Source organism: Musca autumnalis, unplaced genomic scaffold (assembly GCF_047663935.1).
Source record: "Musca autumnalis isolate F117 unplaced genomic scaffold, ASM4766393v1 scaffold_5, whole genome shotgun sequence".
Classification (NCBI taxonomy): Eukaryota; Metazoa; Arthropoda; class Insecta; order Diptera; family Muscidae; genus Musca; species Musca autumnalis.
This window is the reverse complement of record NW_027412088.1, coordinates 171,676,264-171,703,318: the sequence shown is the minus strand read 5'-3', so window position 1 is coordinate 171,703,318 and position 27,055 is coordinate 171,676,264. Positions and strand designations below refer to the sequence as shown.

Below are 27,055 nucleotides of genomic sequence, written 5' to 3'. Positions count from 1 at the left end.
AAGAGGTCATTGTATCGAAGGCCTCTTCTCTATTCTGAAATAGAAATCCTTGAGGATTTATTCAATCCAATTTCATTTATTCGAACTCAATAACAGAAAAAACCGGCAAAGTTGGCATCACAGGATGGTGTTGCCTTTGTCTGACTATTCAGATATTTTGACTCTTCTTCTTCTTCATCATAGTCATCATCAGCATCATCACACTCATTGTTGTATTTGTATTTTTTGTTTATAATTAACAAATCTTCAAGATATTTATTCAATAGAATATTTATAAATACAACAACAGCAACAATAACACACAAAACCAAAACAACCCTACATTTTAAAACGAACATTGGTGAATAATACAAGAAACAAAAAGAATTATAAAAATAAATAATAAAAAACCAAAAGAAATAGAAAAAAATCCATTGAATGCGAACAAATTTCAACGAATTGAAAATATAAAGCAAAGCAAAAAGTTAAAGCTAAGAATAACGACGATACACAGAGTCGTTTAGAACACGATTTTATTCGTCAGTGAACAACAACAACAACAGCAGCACAAACACATTCCCATGTATCCATTCTCCAAGTATTGGGAGAGCAGCCCGTACTAATTGTAATTAAACAAGAGCTTAAACTTGTTAAACCCTGTTATGTGAGATTTGAGGAGACTAAAAAAAGAGATCACAATAAAGTGAGAATGTGTCACTTCTCTTGGGAGGTTCTTATATATTTTTCAAAATGCGATATTTAGAAAATCCAGAGCTTTGAAATACAAAAAACAACGAAGAATTCCCATAAATCCATTCATTCTGTACAAAATAAACAATAACTTAAAGTATCTTCTTCCTAAGTGTGTGGTGTAAACTATTTCTACTCCTCTCGGGTGTATCCAATAAATACATTTTTTTGTGTAAAATGTAAACAAAGTAAAATAGTATTTAAAAAGTAATAATGAACGAAAGAAACGTTGAAAATGGAAATTATTCACTGAAAGTTTTTTTTTTTTGCAAAAACAAACTAAAATAAATAAAAAGTGTGTATGAGCAACAGAGTAGAAAAGATGCAGACAGACAGACATCATCATACCCCAACAAGAATTAATCTTTATGTGAAGCTTTCTCTTGTTCTCTTCTCATTTTTATGAGTGTTCCTTGCTGTGTGTTTGAGTTTTTGTATTGCCCCCCATCATTTGCTGCTCCTCCATCTGGCGACGATTGATGTGTGTAATTATGTGACTTTGTTTGTGTGTATCACTCGTGTAAACAACAATGACGGACCGCAGCAGCGATAGATAATAACGAAACAAACACACCTCATAACCATCAACAACCAAACAACCATTCACAATGAATGACCCTCGTTTAATGCGTTCGTTCAGCAACGTAGGAAATTTTGCAAGAATTTGCAAAAGATATCAAATTAATCAAAGAAATGGAATGATTGCGCTGCACCCAACAATGAAATTATGGGGCTGAAAAATTCCATACCCTCGGCTAGGATTTAAAAGATGTGGAAATTTTATTATAAGTAAAAAACATAGGATTTTCCATATGCAAACACCAATTCAGCCCGGCTGAATAGAGTTTTCTTTATGACCTCTTTTGGTGTCTTCTGTACATTGGAAGACCTCTTTAGGTGTCTGCAATACACTAGAAAACCATTTAGGTGTCTTCAATAGAATAGAAGTTCTGTTTAGGGGTCTTCTATAGAACAGAAGTCATGTTCAAGGGTCTTCTATAAAACAGAAGACCTGTTCAAGGGTCTTCTATAAAATAGAAGACCTTTTTATGTGTCTTTTCTACTGTAGAATACCTCTTAAGTGTCTTCTATACAATAGTAGACCTCTTTAGGGCTCTTCTGTGGAACGGAAGACCTCTTTTTAGGGGTCTTCTGTAGAAGAGCGAACCACTTTAGGGGTGTTCTATAGAAAAAAATACCTTTTTAGGCGCCTTCTATACAATAGAAGACCTCTTTAGGGGTTTCTATAGAATATAACTCCTTTTTAGGGGTCTCCTATACAGTAGAATACCTCTTTAAGTCTCTTCTATAGTGTAGAATACCTCCTTAGGTGTCTTCTGTAGAATAGAAGACATCTTTAGGGGTCTTCTATAAAATAGAAGGGGGTCTTCTATGGAATATAAGATCTCTTTAGGGGTCTTCAATACACTAGAAAACCATTTAGGTGACTTCAAGACCTGTTCAGGGGTCTTCTATAGAACAGACGACATGTTCAAGGGTCTTCTATAGAACAGAAGACCTGTTCAAGGGTCTTCTATAGAACAGAAGACCTGTTTATGTGTCTTTTATACTGTAGAATACCTCTTAAGTGTCTTCTATAAAATAGAAGACCTGTTTATGTGTCTTTTATTGAAGAATACCTCTTAAGTGTCTTCTATACTATAGTAGACTTCTTTAGGGCTTTTCTGTGGAATCACTTTAGGGGTGTTATATAGAAAAGAATTCCTTTTTAGGTACATTCTATACCATAGAAGACCTCTTTAGGGGTTTCCATAGAATATAACTCCTTTTTAGGGGTCTCCTATACAGTAGAAAATCTCTTTAAGTGTCTTCTATACTGTAGAATACCTCCTTAGGTGTCTTCTGTAGAATAGAAGACATCTTTAGGGGTCTTCTATAGAATAGAAGAACTCTTTAGGGGTCTTCTATAGAATGGAAGAACTCTTTAGGGGTCTTCTATAGAATATAAGACCTCTTTAGGATTCTTCTGTAGAATAGAAGACCTTTTTTGGGGGTTTCTGTAGAATAGAAGATATCTTTGGGAGTCTTCTATATAGAATAGAAGACCTCTTCAAGGTTTCTATAGAATAAAACACCTTTTCAGAGGTCTTCTATATAGTAGAATACATCTTTAAGTGTCTTCTATACTCTCTTTAAGTGTCTTCTATACTGTAGAATACCTCTTTAGGTGTCTTCTGTAGAATAGAAGACATCTTTAGGGGTCTTCTATAGAATAGAAGAACTCTTTAGGGGTCTTCTATAGAATGGAAGAACTCTTTAGGGTCTTCTATAGAATATAAGACCTCTTTAGGATTCTTCTGTAGAATAGAAGACCTCTTTGGGGGTTTCTGTAGAATAGAAGATATCTTTAGGAGTCTTCTATATAGAATAGAAGACCTCCTAAAGGTTTCTATAGAATAAAACACCTTTTTAGAGGTCTTCTATACAGTAGAATACATCTTTAAGTGTCTTCTATACTCTCTTTAAGTGTCTTCTATACTGTAGAATACCTCCTTAGGTGTCTTCTGTAGAATAGAAGACATCTTTAGGGGTCTTCTATAGAATAGAAGAACTCTTTAGGGGTCTTCTATAGAATGGAAGAACTCTTTAGGGGTCTTCTATAGAATATAAGACCTCGTTAGGGATCTTCTGTAGAATAGAAGACCTTTTTAGGGTCTTCTGTAGAATAGAAGACATCTTTAGGGGTCTTCTATAGAATAGAAGAACTCTTTAGGGGTCTTCTATAGAACATAAGACCTCTTTAGGGATCTTCTGTAGAATAGAAGACCTCTTTAGGGATCTTCTGTAGAATAGAAGACCTTTTCAGGGGTCTTCTGTAGAATAGAAGACATCTTTAGGAGTCTTCTATAGAATAGAAGCCTCTTTAGGGTTTTTTTTTTGGAATAGAACACCTCTTTAGGGGTCTTCTATACAGTAGAATACATCTTTATGTGTCTTCTATAGAATAGAAGACCTCTTTGGGGGAATAGAAGAGCCCTTTGAAGGTCATCTATAGAATAAGAGACCTCTTTAGGGACCTCCTATAGAATTTAAAACCCTTGTATGGAATAGAAGATCTATTTAGATATCTTATATAGAATAGAAGACCTATTTAGGTGTCTTCTATAGAATAGACGATGTTAGGGGTTTGCTGTGCACTATAAGACCGCTGTAGGGATGTTTTACATAATAAAAGAACTCTTTAGGTGTCTCCTTTACAATAGAAGGCCTGTTTCGTGATCTTCCGTAGAATAGACGACCTATTATGTGTCTTTTATAGAAAAGGAAATCTATTTAGGTGTCTTCTATACAATAGAAGACCTCTTTAGGTGTCTTTTATAGAATAGAAGACCTCTTTAGGTGTCTTTTATAGAATAGAAGACCTCTTTATTAGTCTTCTATAGGATAGATCTCTTTAGGGGTCATCTATAGAATAGAAGATCTCTTTAGGTGTCTTTTAAAGAATAGAAGATATTCTTAGGGGCCTTCTATAGAATAGTAGACATCTATAGGGGTTTTAGGGGTCTTCTATGTTATAGAATAAAATACCTCTCTTCTATAGAATAGAATGTCTCTTCAGGAGGTCTTCTATATATAGAATAGAAGACATCTGTAGGGGTCGTCTATAAAATAAAATACCACTTTTGGGGTCTTCTATAGAATGGAAGACAATTCAGCCAGGCTTAATAGTTGTTTGCCTATAGAAATCACAATTCAGCCAAGCTGAGTACATGTTTTCCTATGGAAAACTCAATTCAGCCATTGAAAACAATTTTTTTATACTTTAATGCTTGGTTTACATTTACGAAATCCACTCGATTTCAACTGTCAATTCCTTTGCGTATACGTCAAATGAAATCTCATCTGAAATCGATTGGATTTCATTTGAGCAAAAGAATTGACAGTTGAAATCCAGTGGATTTCGTAAATGTAAACCAAGCATAAGTCAATGAAACCTTGAAGGTCTTATTAACATTTTGCAGTTCCAATTTTTGATTTTCACACCTTTAGCCTGTCTTATTAAAATTCACTGTCATGTTTAGAATATCCATTATGTTAATAAATATTTGTTATTGTCAAGACCAAGTATTTTTCCTCTGGGAACTTTTATTGTTCTTCTGCTGTTTCAAAACTTGGCATTTTTGTTGATTTTTTCTATGCATTTTTTTGTTCATCTGTTGTTTGACAGGAACACAATGCAGTATTTTCCATTGTGAATGACTCTTTTCGACATGTTTATTTAACCTACTCGAGAGAGGAGGGGGGACGAACATGTTCTCTCACGCATTATCAGAGACCAAACTGTAAACAAATTAATTGTTAAAGCTCTTCGATACTAGAGTTGTGTAGTTCCGGAACGAACTAGTTCCAAGGAACTATTCCGGACAAGGAACTATTGGAACTATATCCGGCTCTTTCATTTATATAGTTCCTTTAGTTCATATAGTTCCAGCCGTGCATATAATTCCTTTCATTTATATAATTCATTTTCTTTCTTCGATCTTTCACGTTTGGTTCCTTCATCATTCAGATGCGGCCACATTGTTAAATAAATGTAAATTACATCCTCGTTACATTGCTGCAATTTATTTATTTTTGTGTCAATTCATCCACCAAAAAATGAAAACAAAAAGAAAGAGAAAGATGCGTTAAAATACTTCATTCTCGGAACTATTTGGAATTAAGGAAATAAAAAGAACGAGGAACGAGAAAGATGCATTGAACTATATCGCTCTCGGAACTATTTGGAACTATGAACTATATTAAGGAACTAGTTCCTTTTGGCAAAAGGAACTAGAAAGATCGATCCGCTCCAGGAACTATATTGCCCAACTCTATTCGATACACAGCTATCATCTGCGAAGGAAAGAAAAAAGAGTAATGTGGGGGAAAACGTAATGACGAAATACACACAAATGTATATTGTAGGTAGTACCATGTGTGTGTTTCATTGGGGGAAGAGCGTTTAGCATAGCCGCCGCAGTAGCAAAAGAAAGCGAAAATAGAAAACACCATAATAAAACATTGGAGCTTTAAAAACTGATAACTATTTTAAACACAGCAAGTCGATCGATCGTTTGTTAATTTATCTTTCTTTGCTTAAACAAATAACACACGTCGGTCGTTATTTCCTTAAGCGCTAACACATGATATTACCGTGCTACTTACTTAATAATCTACGCACCTAGCCATCTAATTATGGAACCAAAAAATAATATAATCTATAGTTAACTACTGAGATTATCTCGCGCGCTCGGTCCTCTCTAGTAGTAGTTTAAATGTGGTGTTGTATATATGACAGACAAGTCAAGTTGTTGTTGATTTAGTGGCCGTCACAAAAGTACACAATACACCTATTGTAATTCATGTGTTATCGGTTAGATCATTGTTGTTGCTGCTGTCAACTAGGTGCTCTTCTTCATTTAGTTGTGTAAAAAAACGCAAAAAATAAGCAGACACGAATTCTATTCTATGTTCTCACCCACCTCCCCATGCCATAACTACTCCCCCTCCCTATTCGTTGTTGTTTTTTTTTTATTCTGTTGAGGTTATGAGTTGTGCTGTTATCTGTTGTAATAGGAATAAATGTGTAAATATTGTAAAAGAAAACAAAATACCTGACTGACGATGGACTGACTGTTTGTTTTGACATAGCGCCATTCTATATATACACACACACTTATAACGCCCATTACAACGCCCCCTTTACACCCCCTAAAAAAAGAAAAATCCATGCTCTTCCTCTTTACATAAATAATGCGCCTGTTTTCTCCTTCTCTAATGGTGGGGGTGAGAGTGCATGACTGAACATGAGTTAGAGTGGAGTGTATGAAAGAAACATTGATTAGATTGACATTTCCCCAACTAGATATCTCTAAAGAATCTACATTTTCAGAAGAAGAAGCAACCTATGAAGTTAATTTAAAAAACGTTTATAAACAACAAGTAGACATTTTTTACTTTTAAACAACTCACTAACACAAATAACTAAAAGATACCCATTCTCCTCTTCATCTTTTCACAAATTATGCGATGGAACACATGTTTTCTCCTTCTCAAATGATGGGGTTGAGAGTGCGTGACTGAACATGATTGAGAGTAGAGTGTATGAAAGAAACATTGATTAAATTGACATTTCCCCAACTATTTCTTTGTTGTTGGTCGTCGGCTAACTAAATGAATCTACATTTGCAGAACAAGAAGAAGAAGCAACCTTAGAAATTAAGTTAAAAAAAGACTTTTGTGAAAAACAAGTAGAAATTTTTTTACTTCAAAACAAATCATTAACACAAATGACAATACCGCTGTTGTTGTTGTTTAAATACCTAAACCTAAAAAGCTACAAACCAAATTTGTTTACAACAACAACTATTCCATTTACTATTAAAACGTTAAGTTCGACGGCCTGCTGCCATCATCACCACAAGACACATAGTACAACGACAATAGCAAGCAGCAACAACAAACAAACAACCAAACCATCACCAAGTGGAGAAATGTGCCAATGTGCTGTGAAGAAGGTGAACAACAACAACAACAACGATAACTACAACATTAAGCTTTGCATAGGAATTCATGTTTAATATGGGCCAGACCACCAGCAGCACCAACAACAACAATCACAACAGCAGCAGTCATGGTGACAGTAATTCTTCGGTAATTTACCGAGAACGTCAAAATGCCTCAACACTTCCAAACAATGCCGCAACCCCAACCACCACCACCACCATTACCACGGGTACTGAAAAACTGGGCCGCCGGGCTGGTTTGGATTTAGCCCGTGTACGGCCGGTCACCATTAGTGCACCACCCATTAATTTTAATGCCGAAAAGGAATTAAAAAAGCTAGAAATAGTTACCAATAAATCCGCAGCCGTAGAACAACAACAAAACAGTTCTGCCCTAGAGAATGGCTATCACAAGACGGATTATTGTTATTATCGCACGCCTCAGGGCAACTTCCATAAATTACCCACAGATTCGTATCACAAAATGTCGGAAGGCTGTTACATACGTTTGGCAGATGGTAACTTTAGGCGTTTGCATTTGCTGGACAAAAACGGTGGTGGTGGCAAAAAGCTGCTTGATCCGGCCACAGCCATTGCCCTTAGCAATTCCTCACAACGCAATTCAATGACCATTCACAGTAACAGTGGTAGTACAAACAACAACAATAACATTGGCGCAGGTGGTGCTGCTACTGACAAATCTTCATCAAAGGTTAAAAATCAAATGATGAAATTTTTAAAACGTTCCAAATCGCATACTCCCGCCACAGTGAAACAACTACAAAGCTATCACAAGGAGGGTAGTTATATAGATCGTAAGCTTAATAATAAATTGGCCCACGAAGGGGGTACAACAGCTCTAAATGCCTTGACCACGGTCAAGGAGGGTTCCGTGGTGGCACCCCTAAACACGACCACCAACAATAAAGTTGTGGTAACCATGATGGAAAATGGTGGGCTACCCATTGTGGCCACCAGTAAAGCGGAAAAATTCAAAAATCGTGAATCTGCCGCTGTGGCAAAAGCGAAAAAGGTAAACAAAAGGAACATCAAAACTGATGATCAATAATGGCTGGAAGTTTGTCTATTTCTCATGAAAAATATTTTCAAATTTGTATTATCAACTTTTATTAATTGTTTTGTCTATTGTTCTTTCTCTCTTTCCTTTTATAGGGATCTCCCAATATGGCTATACGCAGCAGTGCGCCCATGCGTTGGCGTGCTACTGAGGAGCATATTGGCAAATACAAATTAATTAAGACAATTGGCAAGGGTAATTTTGCTAAAGTGAAATTGGCCAAACATTTGCCCACCGGCAAAGAGGTGGCTATTAAGATAATTGACAAAACCCAGTTGAATCCTGGTTCGCTGCAGAAATTGTTTAGAGAGGTAAGCTAAAAAAAAAAACAATTATATATAAAAATGTTGTATAAGAAAACAAATATTTAATTATAGCCCAATTAGAAGAAAACAAACAATAAGGTCCTATGTTAACATAACCTCAAATTTAGTCTTTGCAAAAATCTAAAGGTGTTGCAAGCAGTGACTATTGTGAATTAGAAGAATTGCTTATGGAATTTTTGAACTTTTCAATACATAATACGTAACATAGGCTCGCGTTCTATTGAATTTCCGAGGGGAGCATAACCTCAATTAATACAAATAATTCTTAATTAAAGAATAAAGAATGGGGGGAATGATGTAATAGCCTTTGTAAACTAGGGAAAATGTTTGTTTGAAGTACTTTTGACGTACCTTGGACCATGTTTTACTTATCCTCAACGTGAATGAAGAGAACATAACCTCAATTTTATTTTAATTCAGAAGCTCTCCAATCATTTATATCGCCTATGGCATTTCTAAAACATGGAATCTCCAGAGATAGAGGTCTTTTTTTGTATAGAAGACCCATAAACAGACCTTCTGTTCTATAGAATACCCCCAAATAGGGTATGTACTCTATTGAAGAACCCAACTGAAGTCTTCCATTCTACAGAAGAACATTAAAAAAGCTTTAACTTCCATAGAAGATCCTTAAATAGGCCGTCCATTCCATAGAAGGTCTCTAAATAGGTCATCGATTCTATAGAATACCCATAAAGAGATTTTCTATTCTGTAGAAAACTCCTAAAGAGGTCCTCTATTAAAAGAAGGTATCTAAGGAGGGCTGACTTTCGAAACGTCAGTTGCTTTGTGGTCGTGCATGAAACTAGGGGGTTCTTAGATTGAGTTCCATACTAGAGTAATTTTATGAAATTGCAGTAGTGGGGAATTCGATCTAAAAACCCCTAGTTTCATGCACGACTACAAAAACAACTCACGTTTCGGAAGTCAACCGAGGTCTTCGATTCTACAGAAGAGCCTTAAAGTGGTCATCTTTTCTATAAAATGCCCCTAATATATTCTATTCTGGCATAGATAGCTTCTATTCTATTCCATAAAATAAATATCAGACCCCTAAAGACGTCTTTTATTCTATAGATGAGGTTTTCTGTCCTATAGAGGTCTTCTATTCTATAGAAGACTCCTTACGAGGTCTTCTATTCTATAGAAGACTCCTTACGAGGTCTTCTATTCTATAGAAGACTCCTTACGAGGTCTTCTATTCTATAGAAGACCCCTTACGAGGTCTTCTATTCTATAGAAGACACCTTACGAGGTCTTCTATTCTATAGAAGACCCCTTACGAGGTCTTCTATTCTATAGAAGACCCCTTACGAGGTCTTCTATTCTATAGACGACCCCTTACGAGGTCTTCTATTCTATAGACGACCCCTTACGAGGTCTTCTATTCTATAGAAGACGCCTTACGAGGTCTTCTATTCTATAGAAGACGCCTTACGAGGTCTTCTATTCTATAGAAGACGCCTTACGAGGTCTTCTATTCTATAGAAGACGCCTTACGAGGTCTTCTATTCTATAGAAGACGCCTTACGAGGTCTTCTATTCTATAGAAGACGCCTTACGAGGTCTTCTATTCTATAGAAGACGCCTTACGAGGACTTCTATTCTATAGAAGACGCCTTACGAGGTCTTCTATTCTATAGAAGACGCCTTACGAGGTCTTCTATTCTATAGAAGACGCCTTACGAGGTCTTCTATTCTATAGAAGACGCCTTACGAGGTCTTCTATTCTATAGAAGACGCCTTACGAGGTCTTCTATTCTATAGAAGACGCCTTACGAGGTCTTCTATTCTATAGAAGACGCCTTACGAGGTCTTCTATTCTATAGAAGACGCCTTACGAGGTCTTCTATTCTATAGAAGACGCCTTACGAGGACTTCTATTCTATAGAAGACGCCTTACGAGGTCTTCTATTCTATAGAAGACGCCTTACGAGGTCTTCTATTCTATAGAAGACCCCTTACGAGGTCTTCTATTCTATAGAAGACCCCTTACGAGGTCTTCTATTCTATAGAAGACCCCTTACGAGATCATCTATTCTATAGAAGACCCCTTACGAGGTCTTCTATTCTATAGAAGACACCTTACGAGGTCTTCTATTCTATAGAAGACCCCTTACGAGGTCTTCTATTCTATAGAGGACCCCTTACGAGGTCTTCTATTCTATAGAAGACCCCTTACGTGGTCTTTTATTCTATTGAAGGCCCCTTACGAGGTCTTTTATTCTATAGAAGACCCCCTACGAGATCATCTATTCTATAGAAGACCCCCTACGGGATCATCTATTCTATAGAAGACCCCCTACGGGATCATCTATTCTACAGAAGACCCCTTACTAGGTTATCTATTCTATAGAAGACCCCTTACGAGGTCTTCTATTCTATAGAAGACCCCTTACGAGATCATATATTCTATAGAAGACCCCTTACGAGATCATCTATTCTATAGAAGACCCCTTACGAGGTCTTCTATTCTATAGAAGACACCTTACGAGGTCTTCTATTCTATAGAAGACCCCTTACGAGGTCTTCTATTCTATAGAAGACCCCTTACGAGCTCTTCTATTCTATAGAAGACCCCTTACGAGGTCTTTTATTCTATTGAAGGCCCCTTACGAGGTCTTTTATTCTATAGAAGACCCCCTACGAGATCATCTATTCTATAGAAGACCCCCTACGGGATCATATATTCTATAGAAGACCCCCTACGGGATCATCTATTCTATAGAAGACCCCTTACGAGGTCTTCTATTCTAGAGAAGACCCCTTACGAGATCATCTATTCTACAGAAGACCCCTTACGAGGTCATCTATTCTATAGAAGACCCCTTACGAGGTCATCTATTCTATAGAAGACCCCTTACGAGGTCTTCTATTCCATAGAAGACCCCTTACGAGGTCTTCTATTCTATAGAAGACCCCTTACGAGGTCTTCCATTCTATAGAAGACCCCTTACGAGGTCTTCTATTCTATATAAGACCCCTTACGAGGTCTTCTATTCCATAGAAGACCCCTTACGAGGTCTTCTATTCTATAGAAGACCCCTTACGAGATCTTCCATTCTATAGAAGACCCCTTACGAGGTCTTCTATTCTATATAAGACCCCTTACAAGGTCTTCTATTCTATAGAAGACGCCTTACGAGGTCTTCTATTCAATAGAAGACGCCTTACGAGGTCTTTTATTCTATAGAAGACCACTTACGAGGTCTTCTATTCTATAGAAGACCACTTACGAGGTCTTCTATTCTATAGAAGACCCCCTACGGGATCATCTATTCTATAGAAGACCCCCTACGGGATCATCTATTCTATAGAAGACCCCTTACGAGATCATCTATTCTATAGAAGACCCCTTACGAGGTCTTCTATTCTAGAGAAGACCCCTTACGAGGTCTTCTATAGAAGACCCCCTACGGGATCATCTATTCTATAGAAGACCCCCTACGGGATCATCTATTCTATAGAAGACCCCTTACGAGATCATCTATTCTATAGAAGACCCCTTACGAGGTCTTCTATTCTAGAGAAGACCCCTTACGAGGTCTTCTATTCGCCTAAGGAGGCCTTCTTTTCCATAGAAGATCCCTAAAGAGACCTTCTATTCTATATTCTATGCTATCCTAAAAAAGATCCCAACGAATAGAAGACCTCTAGGGATGTCTTGCACATGAACTTTGCCATTGAATTTTATAATTTTTGAATGTCTTCGATGCTTCCTAAAAATCGAATCGTAAGTTTATTCATAGCGAAGTGTATTTCAGTAGCTATCCAGCATAACTTGTTTCATAATTCCTTTGTATTTCAAACAAAACCATTTGTTTTACATTTGGGTTATTGTTATTATTCAAATCTTTTATTTGTTTATAACAATTATGACTCATTCCGCAAATTTGTGATAATGTGATGAATATTCAAACTCTTCTTGTTTGTAGGAGAAACCTAATATTTACTGTTTTTTTATTTCAAATTCTAGGTTAGAATAATGAAAATGCTCGATCATCCCAATATTGTGAAACTGTTTCAAGTTATTGAAACAGAAAAGACGTTGTATTTGGTTATGGAATATGCGTCGGGTGGAGAAGTTTTCGATTATTTGGTGTTACATGGCCGCATGAAGGAAAAAGAGGCAAGGGTTAAATTCCGTCAAATTGTTTCAGCTGTGCAATATTGTCACCAAAAGCGTATAATACATAGGTATGTATGTATGAAACACACACACACCACATATATGCTATGATGACGATGTGTGTTAAAAAAAAAAACCCACTTCCCAAGACTTGATTAATTATAGATTTTTGTTTGTTTTTGTGTTGTGACTCATAACTCAACTTTTTTTGTCTATTTTTGTTTCTCTTTCTTCTTCATCATCTTCTTCCGCCTTAATACAGAGATTTAAAAGCCGAAAATCTATTATTAGATAGTGAGTTAAACATAAAAATAGCCGATTTCGGATTTTCCAATGAGTTTACACCTGGCTCCAAATTGGATACATTCTGTGGTAGTCCACCATATGCGGCCCCCGAACTTTTCCAGGGTAAAAAATATGATGGTCCCGAGGTAGATGTGTGGTCATTAGGTGTTATTTTATATACACTTGTGAGTGGGTCATTGCCATTCGATGGTTCAACATTACGAGAATTAAGGGAACGTGTGCTCAGAGGCAAATATAGGTAAGCAAGAAATCAACCGTTAAACAAACAACAACAAGAATGTAAAAGGGTAATTTATTTATTTTATTGTTTGTTTTTTTTTCTATTCTCTTCGTTTCGTTTTTTAGGATTCCATTCTACATGTCTACTGACTGTGAAAATCTATTGCGTAAATTTTTAGTATTGAATCCGGCTAAACGTGCTAGTCTCGAAACCATTATGAGCGACAAATGGATGAATATGGGGTTTGAAGATGATGAACTAAAGCCTTACATTGAACCCAAACAAGAATTGGGCGATGTCAAACGGATAGGTAAGACGGGTACTGTATACAATGCCATTATAAAATTAACATTTTCTTCATTCTTTTGACCGTTGTAAATATATCAAAGAAAAAAAAAGAAGAATCAAAATCAAAAAAGCCGCTGTTTGCAAAAAAAAAAAATCAAATACCCACCATAAACACACTAATGTTGATAGTGTTTGGATTACACCCCCCAACTAAACCACACCTCACCCCCTGAAACACAATCTCACATCTCACAACAGAGAAAAAATACTTTTTCTAATGACAACATTAAGAATTTTTTTAATTTAGTAAAAATAACACAGGCCCCTGAAGTGGTCGTCTATTCTGAAGAAGACGCCTTAAGAGGCCTTCTATTCTATGGAAGAACCCTTGCAGATGTCTTATATTCTATAGGAGACCCCTAAATAGGCCTTCTATTATATAGAAGACCCCTAAAGAGGCCTTCTATTATATAGAAGATCCCTAAAGAGGCCTTCTATTATATAGAAGACCCCTAAAGAGGCCTTCTATTCTATAGAAGGCCCCTAAAGAGGCCTTCTATTCTATAGAAGGCCCCTAAAGAGGCCTTCTATTCTATAGAAGACCCCTAAAGAGGCCTTCTATTCTATAGAAGACCCCTAAAGAGGCCTTCTATTCTATAGAAGACCCCTAAAGAGGCCTTCTATTCTATAGAAGACCCCTAAAGAGGCCTTTTATTCTATAGAAGACCCCTAAAGAGGCCTTTTATTCTATAGAAGACCCCTAAAGAGGCCTTCTATTCTATAGAAGACCCCTAAAGAGGCCTTCTATTATATAGAAGACCCCTAAAGAGGCCTTCTATTATATAGAAGACCACTAAAGAGGCCTTCTATTGAGGCCTTCTATTCTATAGAAGACCCCTAAAGAGGCCTTCTATTCTATAGAAGACCCCTAAAGAGGCCTTCTATTCTATAGAAGACCCCTAAAGAGGCCTTCTATTATATAGAAGACACCTAAAGAGGCCTTCTATTATTTAGAAGACCCCTAAAGAGGCCTTCTATTATTTAGAAGACCCCTAAAGAGGCCATCTATTCTATAGAAGACCCCTAAAGAGGCCTTCTATTATATAGAAGACCCCTAAAGAGGCCTTCTATTATATAGAAGACCCCTAAAGAGGCCTTCTATTATATAGAAGACCCCTAAAGAGGCCTTCTATTATATAGAAGACCCCTAAAGAGGCCTTCTATTCTATAGAAGACCCCTAAAGAGGCCATCTATTCTATAGAAGACCCCTAAAGAGGCCTTCTATTCTATAGAAGATCCCTAAAGAGGCCTTCTATTATATAGAAGACCCCTAAAGAGGCCTTCTATTCCATAGAAGATCACTAAAGAGACCTTCTATTCGATAGAATACCCCGAAAGAGGCCTAATTTTCCATAGAAGATCTCTAAAGAAGACCCCTAAAGAGGTATTTTGTTCTATAGAAGGTCATATTCTATAGGACACCCCAAAAAGTGGTTGTATTCTACAGGAGACAACTAAAAAGGTCTTATATTTTATAAAAGAAAAACCGAAAGAGGTCTTATTTTGTATTGAAGACCTCTAAGAGGTCTTTTTTTTCATAGAAGACTCCTAAAGAGGTGATGTTCTATAGAAGGCCCCTGAAAAGCTATTCTATAGTCTTCTATGGAATAAGAAGCCATAAAGGTGTCTTCTATAGAATAGAAAGCCTCCATAGGTGTCATCTATAGAATAGAAGACCTCTTTAGCATTCTTCTAAGACCTCCGTAGGGGTCTTTTATAGAATAAAAGACCTCCGTAGGGATCTTTTATAGAATAAAAGACCTCCGTAGGGGCCTTCTATAGAAATGAAGACCTCCGTTCCACAATTTATTGTTATTAGAACAAGTATTTTTCTTCACAAAAGCTGCTCCACACCATTAAAAAATATATAAATGCCCATCTCTCACCAATAACTGCACTCACCACCCACAAACTATTCATTTACTCAAATGCATTAAATTACCCTTCCATCCTTTCACCCACCCAACCAACCATCCATCCATGCAATATGCATCATCACATCATCCTATTGCTACTATGTACTTCTCTTAGCCTTTGTCAGCCATTTAAACACAAAGTATCCTATCCAATTACTCTATCAACCAAATGTCACCAACCCAACCACCCATACACCCACCCACTTTCACAAAGAAAACAACCAGGGGTATTTTTTTCTTGTTTTTCTCGTCTCTTATCAAATGTATGTAGCCGCTCACCACTTTGGATATATTGTTTGTTTTTTCCTTTACAACTATTTTACTTCCAAGATATTTCTTTGTTTTCTTTCTTATTAGTATTATTACATATTATTGTTGTTATTATACATTTTGTAATTCTTAGTATTTTCCTATTACATATGTATGTATGTATGTGTGTGTATTTATTATTTGTTAAAATGTTATATCGCAATTATCTCACTAGAAACCGCCACCACTGATCACCTTTTTTCACAACGAAATATGAAATAAAAGAAAGAAAAAAACAAAATCTATTGCAAATACTAAGTGTTACGTCCTATAACTCTTTCTCCTTCATCACCAACCACAACCTCCTCCTCGTTCCAAAAAAAAGCAAAAACACGAACGATTAGCAACAGAACAACGTGTGTTCCGTGCTCAATAATGTGCTATGTGTGTGCGTATGTGTTTGTATGTATGTAGAAAAAAAAGTCAAGTCAGTCACGAAATATGTATGTATATATGTTTTGATTTCAAAGTAGCAGCCCTTACATACCTTTTTCTTGTCATTTCTTATTACCATCCTCCTCCTCCAAGACGCACACAATGTTGTGTGATGACACCTAGCAAGGAATTTCATTGAATTCTTATATTAAAAAAACGTTTACCATAAAAAAAAGAGTAGATGAAAATATAAACATAATATATGAACAAGACACCGCTAGACTAGAGAGTAGTTTTATACCCTACACCACACCATGTTGAAAGAGAACATATCCTTAATAAGCCAAGGTAGCCTTATTGACAATCTCAGCTCCCTCTTAATATACCAGAACTAGTTGAATGTAGTCCTTGTAGACGGTCAAAAAGAGGTTTTTCGTACGACCACTTTTGATTCATTATAAGCGAACTGAATAGAGTCTTCATAGACGAGCATAAAGGGAATTTTTATAAGCGATAAAAGGAAGTCTTTATATACCAACATAAAAAGAGTCTTCCTAGACAACCACAAGTTGGTATTTGTAGGCAAACAGAAGATTGTTTAAATAGACAAAAAGAATTGAGTTTTTATAAAGGACCCAGAGACCTTCACAGGGGTTTTCTCGTCTTCTATAAAAGGTAACTAAGGAAGTTTTCTTTTCTATAGGAAGACCCTAAAGAGACATTCTATTCTATTGAAAACACCTAAAGAGGACTTCTATAGAAAACCCCTAAAGATGTTTTCTAGTCTATAGAAGACCCTAAAGAGGTATTATATTCTGTATAAGTCATCTCAAGAGGTAATACGTTCTATAAAATACCCCTTAAAAGGTCTTGTATTCTATAGAAGACCTCTAAGAAGGTTTCATATTCTATAGAAGACCCCTAAAGAGGGCTTACATTTATATAGAATACACCCAAAGACGTCGTATATTGTACAGAAGACCCATAAAGAGGTCTTATGTCTTAAAGTAGTATTATATTCTATAGAAGTTCTCTAAAAAGGTCTTATATAAATGACCCCTAAAGAGGTTTTATATTCTCTAGAAGACCCCTAAAGAGGCCTTCTTTTCTATTGAAGACCCCTAAAGAGACCTTCTTTTCTATAGAAGACCCCTAAAGAGGCCTTCTATTCTATAGAAGACCCCTAAAGAGGCCTTCTATTCTATAGAAGACCCCTAAAGAGGCCTTCTATTCTATAGAAGACCCCTAAAGAGGCCTTCTACTCTATAGAAGACCCCTAAAGAGGCCTTCTATTCTATAGAAGATTCCTAAAGAGGCCTTCTACTCTATAGAAGACCCCTAAAGAGGCCTTCTATTCTATAGAAGATCCCTAAAGAGGCCTTCTAGATGCCTTCTATTCTATAGAAGACCCCTAAAGAGGCCTTCTATTCTATAGAAGACCCCTATAGAGGCCTTCTATTCTATAGAAGACCCCTAAAGAGGCCTTCTATTCTATAGAAGACCCCTCGAGAAGTCATATATTATATAGAAGACCCCTAAAGAAGTCTTTTCTGCTATATTAGACGCCCAAGGAGGTCCTATATTATATATAGAAGGTCCCTAAAGAAGTCTTATATTCTATAGAAGACCTCCAAAGAGGTTATATATTGTATAAAGGCCTAAAGAGCTAGAAGAGGCCTTCTATGCTATAAAAGCCCCATACAAATGTCTCATATTCTATAAAAGACCCCTATTGATGACCCCCAAAGAGGTCTTATATTCAATAGCAGACCTCTAAAGAGATCTTATATATTATATAGAAGGCCCCAAAAGAGATTTTATAGTATATAGGAGACCCGTAAATAGGTATTCAATTACAAATAAGGCCCTTACGGAAATACATATAAAGGATCTTCTATAAATGGAAGCCCCACGAAAGGGGTCTTCTTTTAATAAAAGCTCTTCAAAAGGGGCCCTCTGTAGATGGGAGGCCCTCTAAAGAAGTCTTCTATTGATAGAAACCTTCTAAAGGGGTCCTTCTATAGCAATAAGACTCTCTAAAGAGGTCTTTTATAAATAGAAACCCCTCTAAAGAGTTATTCTCTAGTTAGAAGACTCTCTAAAGGGGTCTTTTATAAATAAAAGCCCCCTCTTAAGGGGTATTCTATAGTTCAACGACTCTCTAAAGTGAGCTTTTATAAATAGAAGTCCCTCCAAAGGGGTCTTCTAAAAATTGAGGGCTTTCTAAAGAGGTATTGTATAGATAGAAACCCCTATAAAGGGATCTTCTGAAGCTAAAAGCACTCTAAAGGGGTCTTTTATAAATAGAAGCCTCTCTAGTGGGGTCTTCTATAGAAAGAAAGCTTTCTTATTGGGTATTTTATGAATAGAAGCCCTTCTAAAGATTTTAAGCCTCTCTAAAGAGGTATTCTATAGTTAAAAGCCCTCCAAAGAAATCTTATATAGGTAGAAGACTCCTATAGGAGTATTTATACATAGAAGACTGTCTAAAAGGGTGTTTATAGTTAGTAGACTCTCTAAAGTGACCTTCTTTAGTTTGAAGATTAATAGAAGCCCCTCTAAAGGGGTTTTGTGTAAATAGAAGATCCTCTAAATTGGTATTCTGTGAATAGAAGCCCCCTCTAAAGGGGTCTTTTATAAAAAAATACCATCTGAAGGGTTCTTCCATAAATAGAAGCACCTATAAATTGTTCTTTTATAAAAAAAACACCCTCTGAAGGGTTCTTCCATAAATAGAGGATCCTCTAAAGTGGTCGTTCATAAATAGAAATCCCTCTAAAGGGGGATTTAAAGGGATTTCTATAGTTAGAAGACCCTCTAAACTGGTCTTAAATAAAAGCCTATATTCAGCGGTATTTTATTAATAAAAGTCGCTCTAAAGCGTTTTGTAAAGGCTTTATAGACGCCCAGAAGGAAGTCTTTTTGCACGGCCCGGAGGGAATATTATAGACGAATAGATGGGAGGCTTTGTAGACGAATAGGTTTTATAGAAGGCCATTAGGGAATTTTAGACACAAACAAAAGGCAGTCTTTACAGACAACCGGGAGTGAGCCTTTATAGACGACAAAATGGGAGATTTTATAAACCACGAGCAGAAAGTCTTTTGACACGACCAGGAGGAGTCTTTTTTTCGACGACCATAAGAAATGACTTTTAGACGATTATAAGGGAGGCAGTATTTATAGACGATCAGATGGAAGTCTTTAGATATCAACTTCCAGATTGGAGTCTTTAGATATCAACTACCAAAGGCGATTGGTAGAATATATTATGATAATGAGGTAATATGTAAACATAACCCCATTTCAATAACTTTTGAGGTTATGTTTACTATTTTTATACCCTCAGCACTTATGCTAACGAGGGTATATACACTTTCATACGGGCAAAATGTGCCTCATCGAAATAATGGTTTTAGACCCCAAGTATGTTTGGACGAAATCCGTTTCAGACAATTTGGAGTCGATTTCGCAATGTCCGTCCGTCTGTCTGGCTGGCTGGTGCGCACGATAACTCTCGAACGGATGAACCGATTCGGTTCAAATTTTGGCTTTCGTAAACTTAGTTTAAGTTCGAAGATGAGCTATATCGGTCCACTCCTTCCGGTACCTCCCCCACAAAAGTTTCAAAATGTTCGGAAAATTTGTGGGCACGACAACTCTTGAAGGGAGTAACCGATTTGGTCCATACTTTGCACATCGTGAAATTTCTACTATACTTAGATGAGGTTCCAATATGGTCTCAATCGATCCCCTTCTTCGGGTACCTCCCACACAAAATATTGGAAAAGTTCAGTTTAGGACCAGTTCTCGAATTACTCTGATTTTTGTTGCAACAACTTGTATTCACTGCCCGCCATACGACGGTAAAAGTTTCATCAGGGGCAAGTTCATACTTTCTGAGAAAATAGCCTGAAAAAACCCCTATGACAGCGTGTGTAGTGGTTGGAGCGCAAGATAACTCTCTAACGGATCTGCCTATTCGGTCCACAATTTGGTCTTCGTAATATTTTGTGCAAACTTAGTTTAAGTTTGCAGATAAGCCATATCGGTCCACTCTTTCAGGTACCTCCCCCACAACAGTTCAAAAATGTTCGGAAATATTGTGCGCACGATAACTCTTGATGGGAGTGACCGATTTAGTCCATACTTAACACATCCTAATATATCTACCAGATATAGATTGGGTTCGAATATGGACTATATTTGTCCACTCCTTCGGGTACCTCCCACACCAAAGTTTGGATAAATTCACTTTAAGACCTGCTCTCGAATCACTTTGATTTTTGTTGAATCACCTTGCATTCGCTGCCTCAATTATGGCAGTAAAAGTTTTTCAGGGACAAGTCCATACTTCTTGAGAAAACAGCCCGAAAGTTGTAAAAAACCCCTATGGCAGAAGAATGGAATTTTTTAAGACCAACAAACAACCAACAGACGAACCGAAGCGAGTCTTTATAGACGAGCCGAAGGGAGTCTTTATGGACGAACCGAAGGGAATCTTTATAGACACGGTGCACCTTAACTAAATTTAAATGAAAGGTGCTTACACCTGGGAAGTTTTTGCGTATTCTGAAACTACAATATTCAATGATGAGAAAAATCAAAAAAAAAAAAAACAAAAATAATCGCCGGAGGGATTTTCAAATAAATCGCGGTCAATGTTCACCATGTGTAGTGTCTGGAGGTCTCGAACCGAATACTGCGTTCGTCCACACTTTGGATATTGTAATATTTCTTCGAATATTAGATGAAATTCGAAGGTGGTGCTTATAGGTCCACTCCTTCCGGTACCTCCAAAACAAAAGTTCGAAAATATTCCCTAAAATGGTACGCGCGATTTCTCATAGACGTAGCAACCGATCTGGTCCTAACATTAGATCTCTGAATATTGTCGAAACTTTGTTTATGTTCAAATTTGGGCCATATCTGTCCAATCCTTGTGGTACCACCCACACAAATGTTCAACATTTTTGTGTGGTTCGAGGATGCCTACGGACATTTTTACCGAAGGTTTTCCTAGTGGCCCTGTTTACATCAATATTATGTTTTTCGTTGGCTAGTGTGATAAAAAAAACCTATCTATCGATATTACCGTTGTTAAGCTTTGGGATACCATGTTCTAAAAAACTTTCTATAGCATTAAAAATGCCTTTGGAAACTAAACCTGTTCCAAGGCTTTATGACTTTCTTTGATGGTCAAGGACAACTCCTCTTTTTTGTACTCAATACAAAAATAATATTGCTAAAAAACTTCAGACGAATATAATTCTAAACTAAACACATGCTTGTGGCATTTATATTGTAAAAAAACATGTCGACATAACCTCACTTTTGATGAGGATAAGTTAGGAGTTTTTTTCTTTTAGTTCAACCCGAAATGATCAATGAAATGAGAAGACGATTAAACAAAACCCAATTGGAATAAAGTTTTAGACTAAACATACACTTATAACTTTTTATGTATGTTATATAACATAACCTCAATATTGAAAAGGAAAGAGTGTGTTTTTCTTTGAGATTAACCCTAAACCATAGGGAAAATAATTTTCGATTGTGTTACAAATGGGTTTTCAAACTAGTAACACGCTACAAATTAATACTTTTCATTTATGTAACATAACATGTAACATAACCTCAATTTTGAGAAGTATAAGGAAAGAGTGTTTTTTTCTTTTAGATTAACCCGAACTCATGGTTTAACTTTGAGAAACCAATGAAACTAGTAGCTCCCTTCAAATTTGTCGTCTTTTAGCATGGGCAGCATGTAAACATAACCTCAATTTAAATTTTTTTGCCAATGGCAACTTAAAAAAGACTTAAATCGAAGATGAGCTTTGAGAAACGCATGTGCTTTTTTATATATCTCATATTACATAATCTGAACTAACCTTAAGTTTCAAATGGTAATTTAGAAAGAGAAAAAAATTTGTTTTTGTAACTACAATGATGATGTCACCAAAATGTCTTTCAAATTTATAACACTCTCAATATGTGGTGTAGGGTATAGAAGAACAAAGAGAAGGTTTTTGAATAGTAAAGACGTACCAACCAACAACTAAATTGGATTAAATGTTGGCGCTTCTTTTTTTAGTTAGTTTAGTTAACAAAGTTAGAAATAGAAAACAAAAGGTTAAATGATTTTTCCTTGTCGTGACCATATTCTGTTGGTTTTGAATGAATGAAGTACACAAGTTGTAACAAATGTAAATATTTCCCTAGGGGGAGAACTACATTTAAAATTTTTTCCCACATGTATTTTTTCCAAATTGCTTTCTTTTATAATGCTATTTTGTATTTATTTATATCAGGCTTTGTCTTAGCTTACGCACTTGTGGACTTTTTTTTACTCTCTATCTTTCTCCATGCCAACAACAAACCAGCAGCAGTTGCCGCAATCAAGCTTCCTTCCTCTCTCCGTCCCCTGAACAATAATTTCCCCTCTTAGTAATAATTACCAAAAAAAAAACCCAATCTATATTTTTCCAATCATAATTGATCCAACTTTTTGGGTTTTGGCTAATATTTGCTCATCATTATTTTGTTTAAATGCGCGAAATTAATAAACATTACAAATTAGAATAAAGGTGTGAAAAAAGTGTGAATTTAATTTGCATTTTGTGAAAGATGAAACGAATATTGAAATGTTTTTTTGAGAGATAATCGTTTTAACAACAACAACAATAACAATCCAACTACAACACCTTTAATGTGTGAATTATAAAATTAGATTGCTAATGGTTTATAATTTTCTATTTCCTTCCAATTTTTACAATTATGTATGATGTTCGTACGATGATGATGATGATGGCGCCATCTTTATGCAATCGCCTCCCCCTACAAATCATCCTTTGCACAATATATAGAAGCTCTAGTGGCAATGGGCTATAATAGACAGGAAATTGAGGCATCATTGTCTCAAGTACGTTATGATGATGTGTTCGCAACATATTTATTGCTGGGAAGAAAAAGTACTGATGTAAGTACAACCGAAACAGAAACTTTCATGTCCATATTTCGTCATTGTCCATTCTCACACATATTCTCTCTCTCTCTTTGTTTTCTTTTTTCTTCTCTCCCCCCACCTCAACAAAAATAGCCTGAAAGTGATGGCTCTCGTTCTGGTTCTTCACTTTCATTACGTAATATATCGGGTAATGATGGAACTGCAATTTCGGCAAATACTTCGGTACAAAGCCCAACACACCGTGGTGTCCACAGAAGTATTTCGGCTTCTAGTACAAAACCAAGTAGAAGGGCATCCTCTGGGGCTGATACTTTACGTATGTGTTTTTTTTATTTGATTTTTTAAATACTAACTCCAATTTTTTGAATTTTAATAAAAATTCAAATACTAATCTTAAATTTTATTATTTTTTCCCCTTTTTAAAGGTGTCGCACCTGGTGGTAATGCTGCAGCTCAAGTTGTTACTACAGGAACAGCTGGTACCGTTCCGACCAGCACTAATTATGCAATTGCTGGCACTGGATCAACAGCGGAAAGATCTTCAATGTGAGTATTTTGGGAAATATGAAGAAATGAAAGCTTAAAAGGCAATAAGATAGAATTTTTAATTGATCAAAAGAATGAAAATTTTTTAAGACCAACAACCAACCAACAGACGAGCCGAAGGGAGTCTTTATAGACGAGCCGAAGGGAGTCTTTATAGACGAGTCGAAGGGAGTCTTTATAGATGAGCTGAAGGGAGTCTTTATAGACGCGCGGAAGGGAGTCTTTATAGACGAGCCGATGGCAGTCTTTATAGACGAGCCGAAGGGAGTCTTTATGGACGACCTGAAAGAAGTCTTTCTAGACGAGCTTAAAGGAGTCTTTATAGACGAGCTGAGTTGAGTCTTTATGGACGAACCGAAGGTAGTCTTTATAGACGAGCTGAATTTTATAGACGAATAGCTAGGAAACTCTCTAAAGAAGTCTTCTATTTAATGATAACCTTAAAGAGTTTTCTATATCCTGAAGGCCCTATAAAGGGGTCTTCTATTTAACAAAGATCCTCTAAAGGGGTCTTCTATAGACTGAAGACCCTATAATGGGGTCTCCTATAGACTGAAGATCCTCTAAAGGGGCTTCTATTGAATGAAGGGATATTCAATTGAAAGAAGGCCTCTGTATGTGTTTTCTATTGAAAGTGAATCATCTAGAAGACTGTGGAAGGGGTCTTCTATTGAGAGAAGACCGTCCAAATGAATATTCTGTGGAATGAAAATTCTCTAAAGGAGTCTTTATGAAATGAAGAACTTCTGAAGGGGTCTTCTATAGACTGAATATAACACCCTCTAAAAGAGGTCTTCTATAGACTGAAAATAACACCCTTTAAAAGGGTTCTTCTATAGAATGAAAACGCTCTATAGGGGTATTCTATGGTATGGAGAACCTCTAAAAGAGTTTTCTGCGGAATGAAGTCAATCTAAAGAAGACCCTCTGAAGGGGTATTCTATAGACTGAAGACCGTCTGAAGGCGTCTTCTATCGAATGAAGACCCTTCAAAGGGGTCTTCCACTGAAAGAAGGTCCTCTAAAAGAGTCTTCTGAGAAATGAAGACAATCTACAGGGATAATCCATAGAAATAAGGCCCGCTAGGCCCTATTTGTAGAAGATCCTCTAAAGAAGTCTGATACTGAAGAACCTATAGAGAGACCTACTGTAGAATGTGGAATGTAGACTGAAGATCCTATAAAGGGATATACTATAGAAGGTTGACCCTCTTAAGGGGTCTTACCTGGAATCCCTCCAAAAGGGTCTTACATGGAATGTAGATCTTCTAAAGGGTCTTACATGGAATGAAGAGCCTTTAAAAATCGGTATTCTATGGCATGGAGAACCTCTAAAAGAGTTTTCTGCGGAATGAAGTCGGTCTAAAGACCATCTGAAGGGGTATTCTATAGACTGAAGACCCTCTGAAGGGGTCTTCTATCGAATGAAGACCGTTCAAAGGGGTCTTCCACTGAAAGAAGGTCCTCTAGAAGAGTCTTCTGAGGAAGGAAGACAATCAAAAGGGAAATTCCATAAAAAGAAGGCCCTCTAAAGGGATATTCTATTTGTAGAAGATACTCTAAAGAAGTCTGATACTGAAGACCCTATAGGGGGGATCTACTATAGAATGTGGATTGTGAACTGAAGGTCCTATAGAGGGATCTAATATAGAATGTTGACCCTTTAAAAGGGTCTTACATGGAATGTAGTTCTTCTAAAGGGTCTTACATGGAATGAAGAGCCTTTGAAAATGTGTCCTTGGTTTCTATAACTACAAACCCCTCTATAGTAGGTGTCTTATATAAATAGAAAGCCCCTATCTCGGTGTCTTCTTTAAATAGAAACACCACCAAATAAATCTTCTAGAAATAGAAGAACTTCTAAGGGATTTTCTATAATTAAAAGACTCTCTAAAGAGGTCTTATATAAATCTAATATAAATAGAAACGTCTCTAAAAAGGTCTAATATAAATAAAAACACGTTTAAAGGGGAATTCTGTTGTAGAAGACCTTCTGACGTGGTCTTATACATTTAGAAAACACTCTAAAGGGGCCTTATATATTTATAGGACCTTCTAAAGAGGTTTTATACAGTGAAAAGACCCTCTAAAAGGGGTCTAACAGGTTTATAAGGCCCTGTATAGGAGTCTTATACGGTTAGAAGGCCATTTAAAGGGGTCTTATTCAGTTAGAAGGCCCTCTAAAGCGGTCTTATACAGTTAGAAGTCCCTCTAAAGGGTTATTACACAGTTAGAAGTCCCTCTAAAGGGGTCTTATACAGTTAGAAGACCCTCTAAAGGGGCCTTATATATTTATAGGACCCTCTAAAGAGGTCTTATACAGTAAAAAGACCCTCTAAAAGGGGTCTAACAGGGTTAGAAGGCCCTGTATAGGAGTCTTATACAGTTAGAAGACCCTATAAAGGGGTCTTATTCAGTTAGAAGGTCCTCTAAAGCGGTCTTATACGGTTAGAAGTCCCTCTAAAGGGTTATTACACAGTTAGAAGTCCCTCTAAAGGGGTCTTATACAGTTAGAAGACCCTCTAAAGGGGCCTTATATATTTATAGGACCCTCTAAAGAGGTCTTATACAGTGAAAAGACCCTCTAAAAGGGGTCTAACAGGGTTAGAAGGCCCTGTATAGGTCATATACAGTTAGAAGACCCTATAAAGGGGTCTTATTCAGTTAGAAGGCCCTCTAAAGCGGTCTTATAGGTTAAAAGTCCCTCTAAAGGGGTCTTATACAGTTAGAAGACCCTCTAAAGGGGCCTTATACAGTTAGAAGACAATCTAAAGGGTCCTTATACGGTTAGAAGAGAACCACTAAAGCAGTCGTGTGCAACTGAAGGGCTTCTCTACAGTTAGAAGAAAGGGGTCTTATACGGTTATATAAGTATAATTAGAAGTCCCTCTAAAGTGGCCTCATACAGTTAAAATACCTTATAAAAGGAGTCTAACAGGTTTCGAAGACCATTTAAAGGGGCCTTATATAGTTAGAAGACCCCCTAGAAGTCCCTTTTAAGTGGCCTCATACACTGTCCTTATACGGTTAGAAGAAAACCACTGAAGCAGTCGTGTGCAACTAAAGAAGATACTCTAAAGGGATCTTTTATAGCAAGAAGAACCTCTTGGGGGTCTTCTGTAGATAGCAGTCACTATGAAGAGATCCTCTGTAGTCTTATACATTTACAAGACCCTATAAAGGGGTCTTACTCAGTTAGAAGGCCCTCTAAAGCGGTCTTATACAGTTGGAAGTCTCTCTAAAGGGGTTTTACACAGTTAGAAGTCCCTCTAAAGGGGTCTTATACAGTTAGAAGAA

The 27,055-nt window shown here is 36.7% G+C and overlaps 1 protein-coding gene across 50 annotated transcripts in view; it reads left to right on the top strand.

Annotated features, from left to right (window-relative positions):
• par-1 overlaps window positions 1–27,055 on the top strand; it is a 103,525-nt gene that overhangs the window by 36,057 nt on the left and 40,413 nt on the right. For 16 of the 50 annotated variants that reach the window (XM_073992076.1, XM_073992088.1, XM_073992097.1 and 13 more), the window contains exons 3-9: window positions 8,412–8,627; window positions 12,619–12,839; window positions 13,034–13,315; window positions 13,423–13,607; window positions 23,113–23,225; window positions 23,346–23,529; window positions 23,639–23,759. In XM_073992076.1, coding sequence (XP_073848177.1) covers window positions 8,412–8,627; window positions 12,619–12,839; window positions 13,034–13,315; window positions 13,423–13,607; window positions 23,113–23,225; window positions 23,346–23,529; window positions 23,639–23,759 — 1,322 coding nt within the window. Of the gene's footprint in view, window positions 1–6,924; window positions 8,272–8,411; window positions 8,628–12,618; window positions 12,840–13,033; window positions 13,316–13,422; window positions 13,617–23,112; window positions 23,226–23,345; window positions 23,530–23,638; window positions 23,760–27,055 lie in introns of all 50 variants that reach the window. The other 34 variants (XM_073992095.1, XM_073992085.1, XM_073992072.1 and 31 more) reach the window with 3 other exon arrangements.